A 14,846-nucleotide genomic window follows, 5' to 3' on the forward strand; every position below is an offset into this window, starting at 1 on the left:
GGGGACTAGAACTCGGATCTCCCGACTCCCAGTTGGACACTTCAGCCGCCACACCACACAGCAGGTGTCCTTTGCATGCCCGCAGCACCTGGTGAAATCCCCTCTTCATCACAACAGTTAAAGCCTGCAAGAGCCCTGCCCTTTTTTGTATCTGGTCATTCTAGTAACTGTGGTGATGATGAGGGGATTTCACCACATGCATTCCAAGGACACCTGCTGAAATCCTCTTTTCCATGTCACTGTTAAAGATACAGGAGCCCGGTCCTCCTTTCCATAGGGTCACCCTACTAGTAGCTAAGTCTTAGCAGTGGCATTTTGATCTCTTAGAATGGCAAGGGGTTGGGTGTGTGTGGGGGGGGGGAAGGAATGGTCAGAGGTTAGGGGAAAGGGTTGTATAGCCGCCTGGGAAACCCCAGAGGCCAAGATCTGACCCCCAGGAGGGCCACGGGTTCAAAATCCCTAATATAGTGTCTAGCCAGACTAGCTTCCCTGGGAAGAGAGAGCCAGTGTGGTGTAGAAGCTAAAGTGTTAGACTGGGAGTCGGAGATCCGGGTTCTAGTCCCCCACTCGACCATGGAAACCCACTGGGTGACTTTGGGCCAGTCACAGACTCTCAGCCCAACCTACCTCACAGGGTTGTTGTTGTGGGGATAAAATGGTGAGGAGGAGGATTACGGTTGCCACCTTGGGGTCATTGGGGGGAAAAAAGGCAGGATATAAATGCAATCATAAATAAATAAATAAATAAATAAATAGGCTCAAATATTGAGCTGGGGTGTGTATGCCCTCCCATATTCGGAGACGGTTCCCGTGGTTGACGGGGTGGGTGGGAGCAACAGCCCAATTTAGGGTGGGAGGATGGAAATGGCCCTCACCTCTCTGAATTTGGGCACAGAACCCACCCACCCCGCCCCAAATTAAGAAGGGGACGGAATTCCAGTCCATTTTGAGCCAGGGGTCGCTTGAGTGGGTGGGTGGTCAGTTGCCCCACTTGGGAGGTGAGCGGCCAAACCAGCCCGAAAGTGTCAGCGGTACAAACAGGGTCAGGCACAAACCAAAGAGTGCAAGTTTCTGTCTCAAAACTCTCTGGATCCCAAGGCCCGGCGTGTTTTTATTGCTCCCCAGCAGGTGTAAGCCGATAGCGCAAGGGCCCAAGGTTTCCGATTTTAGTTTCTGCCTGGCGTCGAGCCAGGCCTCCGCTCGGCTAGCTGCTGAGCTTTGGGAATCGGAGCCGGACGGGGCTTGGAGAGGCCGGAGCAGAAATGTCCGTCCCCTTCGCTGGCGGCGGGGATGGGACCACAGTCAAAACAGACCCCGGTGTACAAGGGATGTGCATGCTCTTTGATCCTCCTCCTCCTCCCTCCCCTAAAACCTGTTCCCAGCATTTCCTGGATTCCCAAGGAGGATTTTATAATAAGATGGAGCCATTGCTCACCTTCCATTGGCCTACAGAAGGTGAAATGTTTGGAGCAGCGCATTTCCCCCTGAGATTCTAGCTTTCTATGTGCGGGTGGGTTTTTTTTTTTGCATGGACCAGCCTTTTAAATCAGGGGAGCTCCCACGTATGGTCTGAAGCAGACTTTCCCCCGGGAGTCTGAACAATGCTTCCCTGGATCGCCCCTCTCTCCTCAAAAAAATGTTTTAAAAATCCCTTGCAAGTAGAAAATAAGCAGTGATTCGAACTACAGACTTCTCCCTGATGTGCTACTTTGCTACATGCGGGGAATCATTTGATGTCATCCCATAAGCCCACACCTGCAACTTGAAGGAGGCACGGCCCAGACACAGGTCTACCAGTGAGAAGCAGGCCTCAGCGGCCATATACCATAGGTGGGAGGGGCTACAGGTGGAAGGTGTGTGGCCAAAGGCAACAGGGGCAAGGCAAAAAGAGCAGCATCTCTATATATAATGCGAAGATGATGTGTGGCAAAGTGTGGCACGGAGGTTCTGAGCTATGACACGCTGGAAGTTCCGAGCTAGGAGAAGAACTTTGTACGCTGGAGGTTCCGAGCTAGGAGAAGAACTTTGAAAAGTATGACACTGCGCAATAATGTACTGGTGTGTGAGTCAAGCTAGTTGTACCTTAGTTATTGCCAGTAGCAACAAAAAGAGGCACTTCAGCATCGTAGAATGGGGGTTGGTTGAGGGGGCGTGCCCAGGATTTGCCCCCACCCCTGATTTTCCGCACCTCTGCTTTGTACAGCTCCTTGCGCGACACGGAATAAATGATAAGCATAGAGTTTAATAATAACACTAATAATCCGTCTCTTTTTTTCCTCCTCTGCTTCCGTGCAGCCATCCTGGGCATGTACACCCTCATGAGCAACAAGCAATATTACGACGCCATTTGCAGTGGCAACATCTCCAACACAGAAGGCATCAACAGTGAGTGAGCTTGCAGCAAGGGGGTGGCAGCGGAAGTCTGAGGACATCGCTGGCCAGGCTTCCTCCTCCGTTCCATTTCATGTTTTCGGTAGCCCAGGCGGTCCGTGTCACGGTGTAGGGGAAGGCGCCTTCGTAGGTTCGGGACTTTGCCGCTCCGAAATGCTTCGGAAGGCAGAAACGTTGATCAGTTTGCGTGGGGGAAGAGGAAATGGGGAGTTCTTTGCCCCTAGCTCATGGCATCGCCACGTTGCGAAAAAACGCTTTGCCATCTGGATTTCTGCCTGCCACACAGCTTTTACGGGCAAGCGGGCGCTCTGCCAGGAAAAGGTGGCGGACTTTCTCGCTGCAGTGCCATGGGATTCTGGCCATGCAAGGGATTAAAGTTCTCCTCCTACCGTCTTCATCTTCAGAGACATTGAAAAGGAGACATCTCCTGGTGAACCTCTGCCTGTCACACCCCCTCTCTCTGTGACAGGGGCTGGGAACATCTGGGCTGGTGGATGCTCCATCGTTCCTGCACATTGGCCATGTTAGTTGGGGCCGATTGGACCTTAGGTTTCTCCCTCCCTGCTCTATGACCCCGCTGTGCCCCACAGAATTCCCTTGACGTTAGGGCCTGAGACATCTTAAAGGATTTTGCGTGCCACATTTTTGCCTATGACTCTCTCAGGACGACGCGTCCCTGTCCATGACCATTGCCTTCTTCCTTCTCCCGGCTTTCCCCAATCCGGCACCCTCTGTTTCTGTTGGATTGCAAGTCCCATCATGCTAGACTGGGAATACTAAGACATGTAGTCCGAGCCAACTGGAGAGCGCCGGTTTGGGGATGCCTCGCCTACCGGATGAAATCGTCAGGTGCCCTTAACGATGCCTGGCTTTCTCTTCGCCTTCTCTGGAAGCGGTTTTGAAAACGGTGCAGGGCGAAAGAGTTTAAGAAGACTTCCCATGATTGCTTTTAGGTGTAAAGTCCTCAGGGCAGGTTTTTTTAAAAATAAAATTAAATCAAGTTTTAGTAGACCTTTATCCTGCCCTTCCAATAACATTGATCAGGAACACATACACGCAATAAAAAAAATACACCATCCCAGTGTCTTGGTCGCCGCAGGTGACCAAGAATTGAATGCAGGCGAGTGCAAATAATTACATGCAGGTTAGCGAATGGGCTAGTGGAGATTTTATTTCTTTCTTTCTTTATTTATTACATTTCTATCCCGCCCAATAGCCTGAGCTCTGTGTCCTGCCTCTTTGGCCAGTATCGAAACCAAGCGGGCTGCCAGAGGAAGGAACCCCCTACCTTTGAGCCCAGCATAGAAATGCAACGGGCTGCTGCAGTGATGTTCTCTAGCACAATAGCATATCTGCAGATATGGTGACCCGATAAAGGGTTGCAGCGTTACACAGCTTGGGACCACAATACCTGACGGAACACCTCTCCCGACATGAACCTCCCCGTACACTGCGCTCAACACCTAAGGTCCTCCTCCGAGTGCCTACCCCGAGGGTAGCTCGGAGGGTGGCAACAAGGGACAAGGCCTTTTCCGTGGTGGTCCCCCCAATGACGGAACGATCTCCCCGACGAGGCTCGCCTGGTGCCAACGTTGTTATCTTTTCGGCGCCCGGTCAAGACTTTTCTCTTCTCCCGGGCATTTAATAGCGTTTAACAACATATGCCGAGTTTGTTTTTAATGGGACCCCCGGAACTTTTGTTGTTTAAACGGATACCGTTTTATACTGTTGTTTTTATATTTTTTGATGGTTTTAAATTTTGTGCGCATTTTAACGTTCGCTGTTTTTAACTTTTGTAAACCGACCAGAGAGCTTCGGCTATGGGGCGGTATATAAATTTAATAAATAAATAAATAAATAGTACAGCTAGAGAGCTGGGGGGGATTTGCCAGGGGTCCTTCAGAGCGGAGGAAAAAGATCACATGGTGTGCTCTTTTCTTCTTGCACATTCCGATGTGGCTTAACATGCGCTCTCTCTCTCTCTCTCTCTCTCTCTCTCTCTCTCTCTCTCTCTCTCTCCCTCTCTCCTTTCTCTCTCTTTTGCAGGTGTGGTGAAACCAGATTCTTACAAACCTGTACCGGACGAACCGCCAAACCCCACCAACGTGGAAGAAACTTTGACGAAGATCCAAAGCAACGCCAAAGACCTGGAAGAGGTGAACCTTAATAACATTAAGGTGAGTGCGTTCCGGGACGACGCAGAGACGTGCCCGTTGCTTAGACGGGGTCCGGGCAAAAGCTGCTTAGAACCATTGCGTAATAAAGGTCGCAGAATTTGATATGAATGTTGAGGACGATGATACAATAAAGACAGCTGGGTTGCAGTGTTTCATGTATAGTTGTTATGAATGATTCTTCAGTGGTAAGCGTTGCAGTGTTTAATTGACCTATTCGTTAGCTCCATCAGTTTAAACATTTTGACCAGCTAAAAAGGCACCCTCTGTTAATTTGGTGACACTTTTTAAAACAAAAAGCGGTGCTTTAAAATAAAAAAAATACTCCCTAAATGTGCAGAAGGCCAGGGCCATCTTAGAAGAGGCATCCCTGTGTGAGCTCTCTCTCTCTCTCGTGGAACAGAATGCCTCCCTTTCACACACAGGAGGGGATGCCTCTTCTGATGCTGTTTCACAACAGGCAAACTCCCGTTCACCCACAGGAGGGGATGCCTCTTCTGATACTGTTTCACAACAGGCAAACTCCTGTTCACCCGCAGGAGGGGATGCCTCTTCTGATGCTGTTTCACAACAGGCAAACTCCCGTTCACCTGCAGGAGGGGATGCCTTTTCTGATGCTGTTTCACAACAGGCAAACTCCCTTTCACCCGCAGGAGGGGATGCCTCTTCTGATGCTGTTTCACAACAGGCAAACTCCCTTTCACACACAGGAGGGGATGCCTCTTCTGATGCTGTTTCACAACAGGCAAACTCCCTTTCACACACAGGAGGGAATGCCTCTTCTGATGCTGTTTCACAAGAGGCAAACTCCCTTTCACACACAGGAGGGAATGCCTCTTCTAAGATGGTGTCTATGCAGCATCTGAAAACCGTTATTCGTCAATGGTAAGAGTTGCCTGTGTTTAATTGATCCATCTGTTAGATTCACCAATTTAAACATTTTGACCAACTAAAAAGGCACCCCCTATTAATTTGGTGACACTTTTTATAAATATTAATATAACTATTTCCCAAGTGCACCAGGGCCATCTTAGAAGAGGCATCCCTCACACAGGAGGGAATGTGCTTTTTATACTGTATTTTGTATTTGTGTTCTTAACCTGTTGGTTGTATTATGGTTTTAATTTTTGTGAACCGCCCAGAGAGCTTTGGTTATTGGGCGGTATAAAAATGTAATAAATAAATAAATAAATATAAATAAATGCCTCTTCTAAGATGGCGTCTGTGTAGCATCTGAAAACCTCGCAAGTATGCTTTCCCCCTCTTTCAAGTGCTGTTTGATTCACTTGTGAATTAATACAGATAGGACCAATCCATCAATTAAACCCCGGATATTAACCAAGAAAGGTTTCTTTAAGTAATAATTGTCTTATGTGCAAGTGTCTTTAAACCACTTTGCGTTTCCACACCCTGCTTTGAACATTCATGGAGGTGGACAGCTCCTCTGAGGATTAAGACGCTCAATCTCTCTCTCCCGTTCGCCAGGACATTCCTGTGCAGACACTGAAAGAAATTTGCGAAGCCATGAAATCCAACACCAACGTGAAGAAGCTCAGCCTGGTGGCGACCCGGAGTAATGACCCGGTGGCACACGTAAGCGTTCGGTTTGCTCCTCCGGAAACGTCCTCTTTCCGAGGGGCCCTTGAGGATGTCCCGTGGCTTGGCCGGGATCTGAGAATACTAGCTTAGAATCATAGAATCATAGAATAGCAGAGTTGGAAGGGGCCTACAAGGCCATCGAGTCCAACCCCCTGCTCAATGCTGGAATCCACCCTAAAGCATCCCTGACAGATGGTTGTCCAGCTGCCTCTTGAAGGCCTCTAATGTGGGAGAGCCCACCACCTCACCAGGCAACTGATTCCATTGTCGTACTGCTCTAACAGTCAGGAAGTTTTTCCTGATGTCCAGCTGGAATCTGGCTTCCTTTAACTTGAGCCTGTTATTCCGTGTCCTGCACTCTGGGAGGATCGAGAAGAGATCCTGGCCCTCCTCTGTGTGACAACCTTTTAAGTCTTTGAAGAGTGCTATCATGTCTCCCCTCCATCTTCTCTTCTCCAGGCTAAACATGCCAAGCTTAGTGTTGGACAACTGGTGGCCCTCCTTGTGTTTTTGCCTACAACTCCCATTAGGCCTAGCCAGAATAGCTGATGGTGAAGGACTGTGGGACTAGTAGGCCCAAACATCTGGAGGGCTACAAATGGCTCACCCTTGAGTTAGACCGATTGCAGAATGGACCTTACAGATTGGCTGGCTGCAGGGTGGATTTGATTTAAATCACGATTTAAATCGCTACTCAGAAAGACCCAATTTAATCATGTGACTTCCCCCCCCCCAAAAAAAGTGCACTCTATTCATTGAATTTTTCGAAACTTAGCACTTAAAGAGGTAAGGGGTTGATTCTGTGTACATAGATTTGCAAAGGCACAATGGGATTGTGATAGCTGCAGACACAAATTCACAGTTTGGAGAACTGTAAAACCAAGCAGCTGTGATAATATCTTCTAGATAAAAAAAATGCCCAATAATCTTACAGAAACCTCTGGGAGAGCATGACATGGTGAATGGATTAATGGAATTCATTTACGCCCCAAATTTAAACATTGCATGAATATACAGCCTCATGCTACATATTTAAAGGAAAGGAAAGGAACCTCTCGTGCAAGCACTGAGTCATTACTGACTCTTGGAGGGACGCCAGCTTTCGCTGACGTTATCTTGGCAGGCCTTATAGCGGGGTGGTTTGCCGTTGCCTTCCCCGGCCGTGATTCCCTTTCCCCCAGCTAGTTGGGTACCCATTTTACCGACCTCGGGAGGATGGAAGGCTGAGTCGACCCGAGCCGGCTGCCTGAAACCAGCTTCCGCTGGGATCGAACTCAGGCGGTGGGGAGAGTTTCAGCTGCAGAAACTGCTGCTTAACTGCTCTGCGCCACACGAGGCTCTTACATAATTAAAAACTAATCCTTATTTCATGATGAATTTTTGGACTATAATGTATCTTAAACAGAAAACTATGTTTAGATAGGTTTTTCCTGAAAAAGCATTTTATTTTTAAAAAATCCGATTTAAATTTAAAAATCCGATTTAAATTAAAAAAAAATCGATTTGAATTTTAAAAATCTGATTTTTAATTAAAAAAAATATCATTGATATTCATCCATTCTTTATTTATCCGTATTTATCCAGCCATAATATCCATGATATTATGCATTCACCCGTGGAACCTTCCGGAACTAGGGATGATCCAACTGGGAAGACATTAACATAGGGTTCTTGGCCAATCCAAGGCAGAGAAGAGGCAGATCAAGAAGTTAGGACTTCTCCGCGTTTGGTTTCCATGGGGGCCGTTCCTGACGGTCTGTGATGAATTTGCCTGTATTTCCAGGCCGTTGCCGAGATGTTGAAGGAGAATAAAATCCTCCAGATCCTCAATATTGAATCCAACTTCATCACCAGCGCTGGGATGATGGAAGTGATTAAAGCCATGAAGCAGAACACCACGCTGTGTGAACTCAAGGTGGACAACCAGGTTAGGTGACCTCCAGTGTGTGTGTATGTGTGAGTGAAGCGGGGTGCTTGGACTCAGATGTGGTGTTATGGGATTCTTTGTGCGGTCAGCTTGGATCCTACGCAACTTATAAACCAGTGGTGGTGGTGTCAGAATCAGACCTGTTCTCCATAGTTTCAGGGTTTCAGGGACTGAGTCGGGCTCAAAATCAGGAGGAGGAGGAGGAGGAGGAGGAGGAGAAGACGATGATCAGCCAAGACAGGAAGTGTCTGGGTCCGGGGCGTGGGCGGCAAGGCCTCAGCACAGGAACGTCAGGGCTGGGATGGACGGCGGTGGAACCGGCAAACAGAGTCCAGGCAGGGCTGGAGGCAAAAGGCTAGGTCAGAGGCAAGCAGGTTTCGGAGTCCAGAGACAACCAGAGTTCAGGCAGGGCTGGAGGCAAAAGGCGTAGTCAGGAGAAACAGAACGAAAGGCAAGGTCTGAGATTCGCAGGTAGTCAGGTACAGGCTGCAGCAGGCACAGGGGACCGTGTTGCTGTGGCAAAGCTGGAGTGGAAATGCAGTTCTTATAGCGCCCTTTCCTGGCTGCTTCCAGCTGTTCTGCATCAGCCCACCTGTGAGGGCTTGATGATATGAGCCTGGATTCTGCAACTACTCTGCGGCCAGCAAGGTGCCCTGCGGCCACCAGGTGGTGCTACAGGACAGAACCTGACAGGAAGCTGGGGAGGAGATTCTCCAAAGACTCTTCAGGAGTCAAGGATGAATCTTCCCAGGAGCTTGTCGGACAGGATGCCTCTTTTCTCCTTGACCCAGAAGCATCCTTTAAAATAAAAGCCATGACGTAGGAACACAGGAAGCTGCATGAGTCAGAGCCTTGGCCCATCTGGTCTGGGATTGTTGTCATGGACTGGCAGCAATGGCTCCCCTGGGTTTCAGGCAGGAGTCTTTCCTGGAGATGCCGGGCATTGAACCTGGGAGCTTCTACATGCAGAACCTCTGTTCTCCCATTGAGCTTCGGCCCTTGGTTGCCATCAGGTTCCTCCTTGTTCCCATCACACGTTCCTCTCTCCCCCCCCCCCCACAGCGCCAGCGCCTGGGGGACTCGGTGGAGATGGAGATGGCCGCCATGTTGGAGAACTGTCCCTCCATTATCCGCTTTGGTTATCACTTCACACAGCAGGGACCAAGGGCTAGAGCTTCCATCGCGATAACCAGGAACAACGAATTACGTAAGTGCTACGGGTCGGCCCTGCAGAGGGCCTGTCCTCATTGGGCAGAAGGTCAGTTGGGATCTACTGGGAGATCTGTTGGTAGTTTGCAGCAGTCAAGGTTTCTGGCTCTCAAGGACTTGATAATGACCAAACGATCTTTTCCACCGAAGTTCGGCTGCTGAAATGAAGTCAGCAAGGAGCAACCAGGTGTGACTTTGGTGTGAAATATCTGTGAGTTCTGCTCGGTTCTAGCACTCGGAACAAGTCCCTCAGTCAGGCTGCGCTCAGAGGCACCCTGATCTTTCAAGTTTAGGTGTACTTCTCTTGCTCTTGGAGCGGCCAGATAGAACAACGGCAGGCAACCCACGACTCTCGGCCTAATTTCAAATGCCCTCTGCAAACAGTCCGTTCAGGCACTGTCTGTCCCCTGGTGGTAGTGAGAAAGAAGGAGGGGGCAAGAGAGGGAAGGGGTGTCCAAGAGAGAGAGAAACGGGGGTGCTAGAAAGAGAGAGAAAAGGGGGTGTTAGAAGAGAGTGAAAAGGGGTGCTAGAGGCAGAGAGAGAAATGTGTGTGTATGAGAGAGGGAGAAAAAAGGGGGTGCTAGAGGCAGAGAGAGAAACGTGTGTGTATGAGAGAGAGAAAAGGGGGTGTTATAAGAGAGAAAAGGGGTGATAAGAGAGAAAAGGGGGTGCTAGAGGCAGAGAGAGAAACGTGTGTATATGAGAGAGAGAGAGAGAAAAGGGGGTGTTATAAGAGAGAAAAGGGGGTGCTAGAGGCAGAGAGAGAAACATGTGTGTATGAGAGAGAGAGAAAAGGGGGTGTTATAAGAGAGAAAAATGGGTTGTTAGAGAGTGAGAGAAATGGGGGTGCTAGAGAGAGAAAAAAGGGGTGTTAGGGGAGAGAAAAAAGGGGGTGTTACAGAGAGAGTGAGAAAAGGGGTGCTAGAGAGAGAGAGAAGGGGCTTATCAAAGGGGGAGAGAGGACAGGATTTGGCCCAAGACAAAAAAGAAAATGGAGTCGCTGCATGCCCTTTTGGTTGACCCTGCCCACCACTGGCCAGGGTCCCTGACAGGTTACCCCTGAAGGAATGTAGCTCACGACAGAAGAAATCTGCCCAAATCCTGACACAGAGAGCCTTATCTTACACAGTATTGTCTACTATCAGGGCGTCGGCTGCCTGGTGGTGTCCAAATGTATCTGACTACAACTTCCATCAGCCCCAGGCACTGGGGCCAATGGACAGGAAGTTTGGAGAGCAGTAGCCCCAAAACCTCGGAGGACCTCAGGTTGCTTTGGCCTGATCAACTTTGGAGTTTCCCCTGCTGCTTTTCACTTGTCGCTCTCTTTTCCTTTCGCAGGCCGCAAGCAGAAGAAAACATAATGATCCCGCAACGGACCCCAGCGTGCCCCTAGCTCCCTCACGTGCCTAAAAACGATCTCCCTGACTTGGGCTCCATCTGTCTCCCGAAGCCGGAGCTTGAAAACAGCCAGATTTTATTTTTCAAAGCAGTTTGCTTGGGTGAGGTTTGCCCCACTGCTCCTTTCCCCTCCGCTGCTCTCCACCCCTCTCCTGCAATCTCAGGTTCTTTTCCCCCCTCCAAATCCGAGCGCCCCATCTTTTGATTACCTCTGTAAATAAAGAGATCTTGGAGAGATACCTCCGAAGCGGGCCGAGCTGACTTTGTTCTTCGCAATGGACCAAAGGCAGTTGTGATCTTTCCATCTTGACTACGTTAGCTACTATCATTAAATGATTAGGCACTTACAGATCTGAAAAAAATACCAATCAATCAATCAATCAATCAAATTCTTGGGTACCAATCTGGGTTTTCTAGGAGACTAGAGTAGTCTGGCGTGTTTGGCCCTGCCTGGAATCAGGTGGATTCTCCCCAATTCTTCCAAATCCAGCTTTCAGGAATCCTGACAATCCCTCTGTAAAGTAGGTCAGTATTATGATCGTCCCCATCATAAGAACATCAGAAGTGCCCTGATGCTGGATCAGACCAAGGGTCCATCTAGTCCAGCACTCTGTTCACACAGGGGCTAACCAGCCATCGGCCAGGGATGAACAAGCAGGACCTGGTGCAACAGCACCCTCCCACCCATGTTCCCCAGCAACTGGTGCACACAGGCTTATTGCCTCAAATACTGGAGATACGTAGCACACAACCATCAGGGCTAATAGCCATGGATAGCCTTCGCCTCCAGGAATTTATTTATTTATTTATTACATTTCTATACCGCCTAATAGCCGGAGCTCTCTGGGCGGTTCACAAGAATTAAAAACATTCAAAGTATAAAACAACAGTATAAAACCTTAATATACAATACAATATCCAACCCCTTTTTCAAGCCATCCAAATTGGTGGCCATCACTACATCTTGTGGTAGGCGAAGAGGTGACGTGAAGGCTGAATGAGACCCACGTCTGCTTTTCCCAAGCTGGTGCCTTCCAGATGTGTTGGACTACAACCCCCATAATCCCTGACTGTTGGGCATGTTGGGTGGAACTGATGGGAACTATAGTCCAAAACACCTGCGTGATTAAGGATGGGTTGTGATAATGTTTGGACGGGAGACTTCCAAGTTTGTAGCTCACCTTGTGAATCACTACACCAGCTCTTTACTATGAGTCTAATACATTTCCACCCCACGCCAAAGAAAACACCTTGTGTCCTACGCTTTGGTATAATTATTTAATTTATTTGAAGGCAACAAATGAAGAACTCGCTGTTCATGCAGCTGCCACCTTGATTTGTCCAGAACTTGAATTTATCTCCAAGGACAGCCCTGAGGCCTATTGGAGCGTCCCATCCCCTCTGCACCTTTTGGAGTGGGTCACAATGGCAGCCAGCCCTGGTAGCCATCTTAATGCATGATTCTGCGCATATGTGCATAAACAAACATGGAAGTTGGGGTTGCCGTCCCCTCACAGGTCAGGAAACGGCCTCAAGTTATGAGCCAGATGAATCTGCTGGATTTAATTTGTTCTGGTCTGGAACCAACAGAATATTCTGGAAAGATGGGGCATGTCCATGATGGTCTAGGATTCTTTCTCTACAAAAGATTTGGCCCATGACTGCCCTTAGGTCTCTGTCGGCTAATATCTACCCTCAGATGCTAATGTAGAGTGGGAAAAGCAAGGTTTTGAGAGATATCTCCATTCTCCAAAATGTCATTTCGGTGTTTTATGAGGGTGGGCAAAGACAAAGCAACGTCTCCTGTGGAAACGAAACACCAAACAAGTTCAAGTACCGGAAGGATCAAATTCAATTTCCCCAGCGGCGTCGGGTGCATACGTGTACATGGAAATATGGAAACTGAGGGCACCCACTTGGGGTGTCAACACACATTTATTTTGGCAACGGCGAAGACCAGCTGCCTTTCTCCGGAGCCCCCACAGGCCAAAGGGTTTTATGGGTGCAACTGGAGGGGTATTAGTCACAAAGGCATTTAAGAGTGCCTGAGGGCATCGTAAACAAATGGTTGCCCCGTTCTGTTTGGGTCTGTTGTGCGGCATGACTCAGGCCTTTGGAAGGGTCTTGCCACGCAATGCTGAGGCCCGTAGGTTGGCAACCACCAGGTTGCCTTGGCGACGGCCGCCATCTTTTAGGTGTAGACCATTGTTCATCACTCCCTTGGTGCCACTAGGGGGCCACTTATGGAGAACCATATTTTGCCGTTAAAAGTTATCTTTGCTCCCCTGACTTTTCCGGAATGTTCCGATGGTTCTTGAGCAGTTTTTCTGAATTAAATGATGCAAACATGCTTCTCTGGGGTGGGGAAGAGGAAAAAAAGGATTTAGGAGAGCAATAGGGAGATATGGCATCAAAAGAAGCCATTTTATTTATTATAATAAAAACTATTACACTCTCACAACAACCCTGTGAGGCAGGCTGGGCTGAACAGGATTGGCCCCAAGGTCCACCAGTGCACTTCCTGGCCAAGGAGGAGGATTTGAACTCAGATCCCTGTACCATCACATCCAGACATGACTTCAGGGGGGAGAGGCGGACACAGACCTAGGGAGAATTAGCATGTGATGAGCTTCAGCTGTCAGGAAGGATAAAGTATATCATAGAATAGTACAGTTGGAAGGGTCATATAAGGCCATCTAGTCCAACCCCCTGCTCAATGAAGGAATCCCCCTTCAAGCATCCCTGTCCAGCTGCCTCTTGAAGGCCTACAGCTTGGGAGAGCCCCCGCTCCCTAGGTCATGGGTTCCACTGTCATACTACTCTAACAGTCAGGACATTTTTCCTGATGTTTTGTCATACTGCTCTAACCGTCAGGAAGTTTTCCCCGATGTCCAGCCGGAATCTGGCTTCCTGTAACTTGAGCCCGTTATTGGGACTCACTGGGACTCAAGAGCAATGTAAATCAACTGCTGGTAGCAGGAAGAAGAAACGCTTTCCTTCCAATAGGGAACTCCATTTGGTGTAACGGTGACGCTCTAACAGCGTTGAAGGTATATGAATATGGGCAGTGTCAAGTCATGGCTCCGTCTCAGAAGGATCTGCCCCTGTAGAGAATTATTCCAAGCAGCTGGTGTGGAGAGGAAGGGGGGGGTCAGAAGAGAAGAATCCCCCCTCCTCATGATGTATTTATACCCCCCGCGGGGATCAGCAGACGAAATGGAGACCAAAAGGGTCAGGTTGCATGAAATCTTGGAACGGGTCCCATAAGGAGGCTGGAAAGAGAGAGGAATCTCAGTCTTCGGTACTGCGCGTTTCCCCCATCTCCCTCCTCTGCCCCTTTTCTATTCGGGCCCAAGGTGGCACCTACGCGCCGCCCCTGCGCGCCACGTGGGTCGGAGGACGGCACCAGGCCTCTCCTCTCCCATCAGCTCGCTGCGTTCCGTGGTTGACACAGACAGCTGGCCAAAGAAGAAAAAAACAGGGCGAGAAGAAAAAGCCACGAGGCCCTGCAAACGACAACTTGAAACGCCGCAGCGGCGTCACGGTCGAAGCGACGGCCAGGGCACGGCTGCCGTGATCAGCCAGGCCAGGGAAGGGGGGGAAGTGTACGGACCCTCCATCACGCGTTGGAGGTGCCATGTTGGAGTCCCACCAACTAGGAAAACCAGCCGCGGGCAAAAGACGGAGACCAATTGGAGAAGGGGAGGTTGGGGTACCCTAGGGGGTGTGGCGGGAGATGGGGGGGTGTTGAGCTTCTCTACACTCTGCCTGCTGTTGGCCCCCCCCACTCCTGCATAGGGAGGACTGTCTCCTTGGCTTTGCATAAAGGAAAAGGCAGCCCCAAATTGGGCTTGCGTAAACCAGTGTTCCAGGGGTATGCAACCTCGGCTTTTGTGCCTTTCCCCCTCCGTTTTAAGAAGTCTAAACGCCTCTACTAAAGGCTTCGTGACTGGCAGGAAGGTCTTAAGCTAAAATAGCTGGTATTTTTGGACCTCTCCTTTTGGCTTTGACTCCGCCCATCCCAGAAATGTGCCCCCCCGGCCCCCGAGAGCAGCTCCGGCTGAAAGAGGTTGGACACCTCTGGGCAGGTGAAGGGTAGCGCTAGACTCCAAAGCCTCCCTCTCCCGTCCGTTCCCTTTCCTCCAGAC

At 49.5% G+C, this 14,846-nt stretch overlaps 2 protein-coding genes across 3 annotated transcripts in view; one reads left to right on the plus strand and one right to left on the minus strand.

Moving 5' to 3' along the window:
* Nucleotides 1-10,937, plus strand: part of TMOD4 (tropomodulin 4) — a 33,193-nt gene extending 22,256 nt beyond the window's left edge. For both annotated transcript variants that reach the window (XM_063145740.1, XM_063145741.1), the window contains exons 5-10: nucleotides 2,296-2,385; nucleotides 4,438-4,568; nucleotides 6,051-6,158; nucleotides 7,948-8,091; nucleotides 9,154-9,298; nucleotides 10,639-10,937. In XM_063145740.1, coding sequence (XP_063001810.1) covers nucleotides 2,296-2,385; nucleotides 4,438-4,568; nucleotides 6,051-6,158; nucleotides 7,948-8,091; nucleotides 9,154-9,298; nucleotides 10,639-10,661 — 641 coding nt within the window. In that variant the 3' untranslated portion in view covers nucleotides 10,662-10,937. The remainder of the gene's footprint in view (nucleotides 1-2,295; nucleotides 2,386-4,437; nucleotides 4,569-6,050; nucleotides 6,159-7,947; nucleotides 8,092-9,153; nucleotides 9,299-10,638) is intronic.
* The window catches only part of PSMD4 (proteasome 26S subunit ubiquitin receptor, non-ATPase 4), a 331,723-nt gene that overhangs the window by 124,298 nt on the left and 192,579 nt on the right, over nucleotides 1-14,846 (minus strand). The window lies entirely within an intron of this gene.

The sequence above is a fragment of the Elgaria multicarinata genome, chromosome 21 (assembly GCF_023053635.1).
Source record: "Elgaria multicarinata webbii isolate HBS135686 ecotype San Diego chromosome 21, rElgMul1.1.pri, whole genome shotgun sequence".
NCBI classification, from domain to species: Eukaryota; Metazoa; Chordata; class Lepidosauria; order Squamata; family Anguidae; genus Elgaria; species Elgaria multicarinata.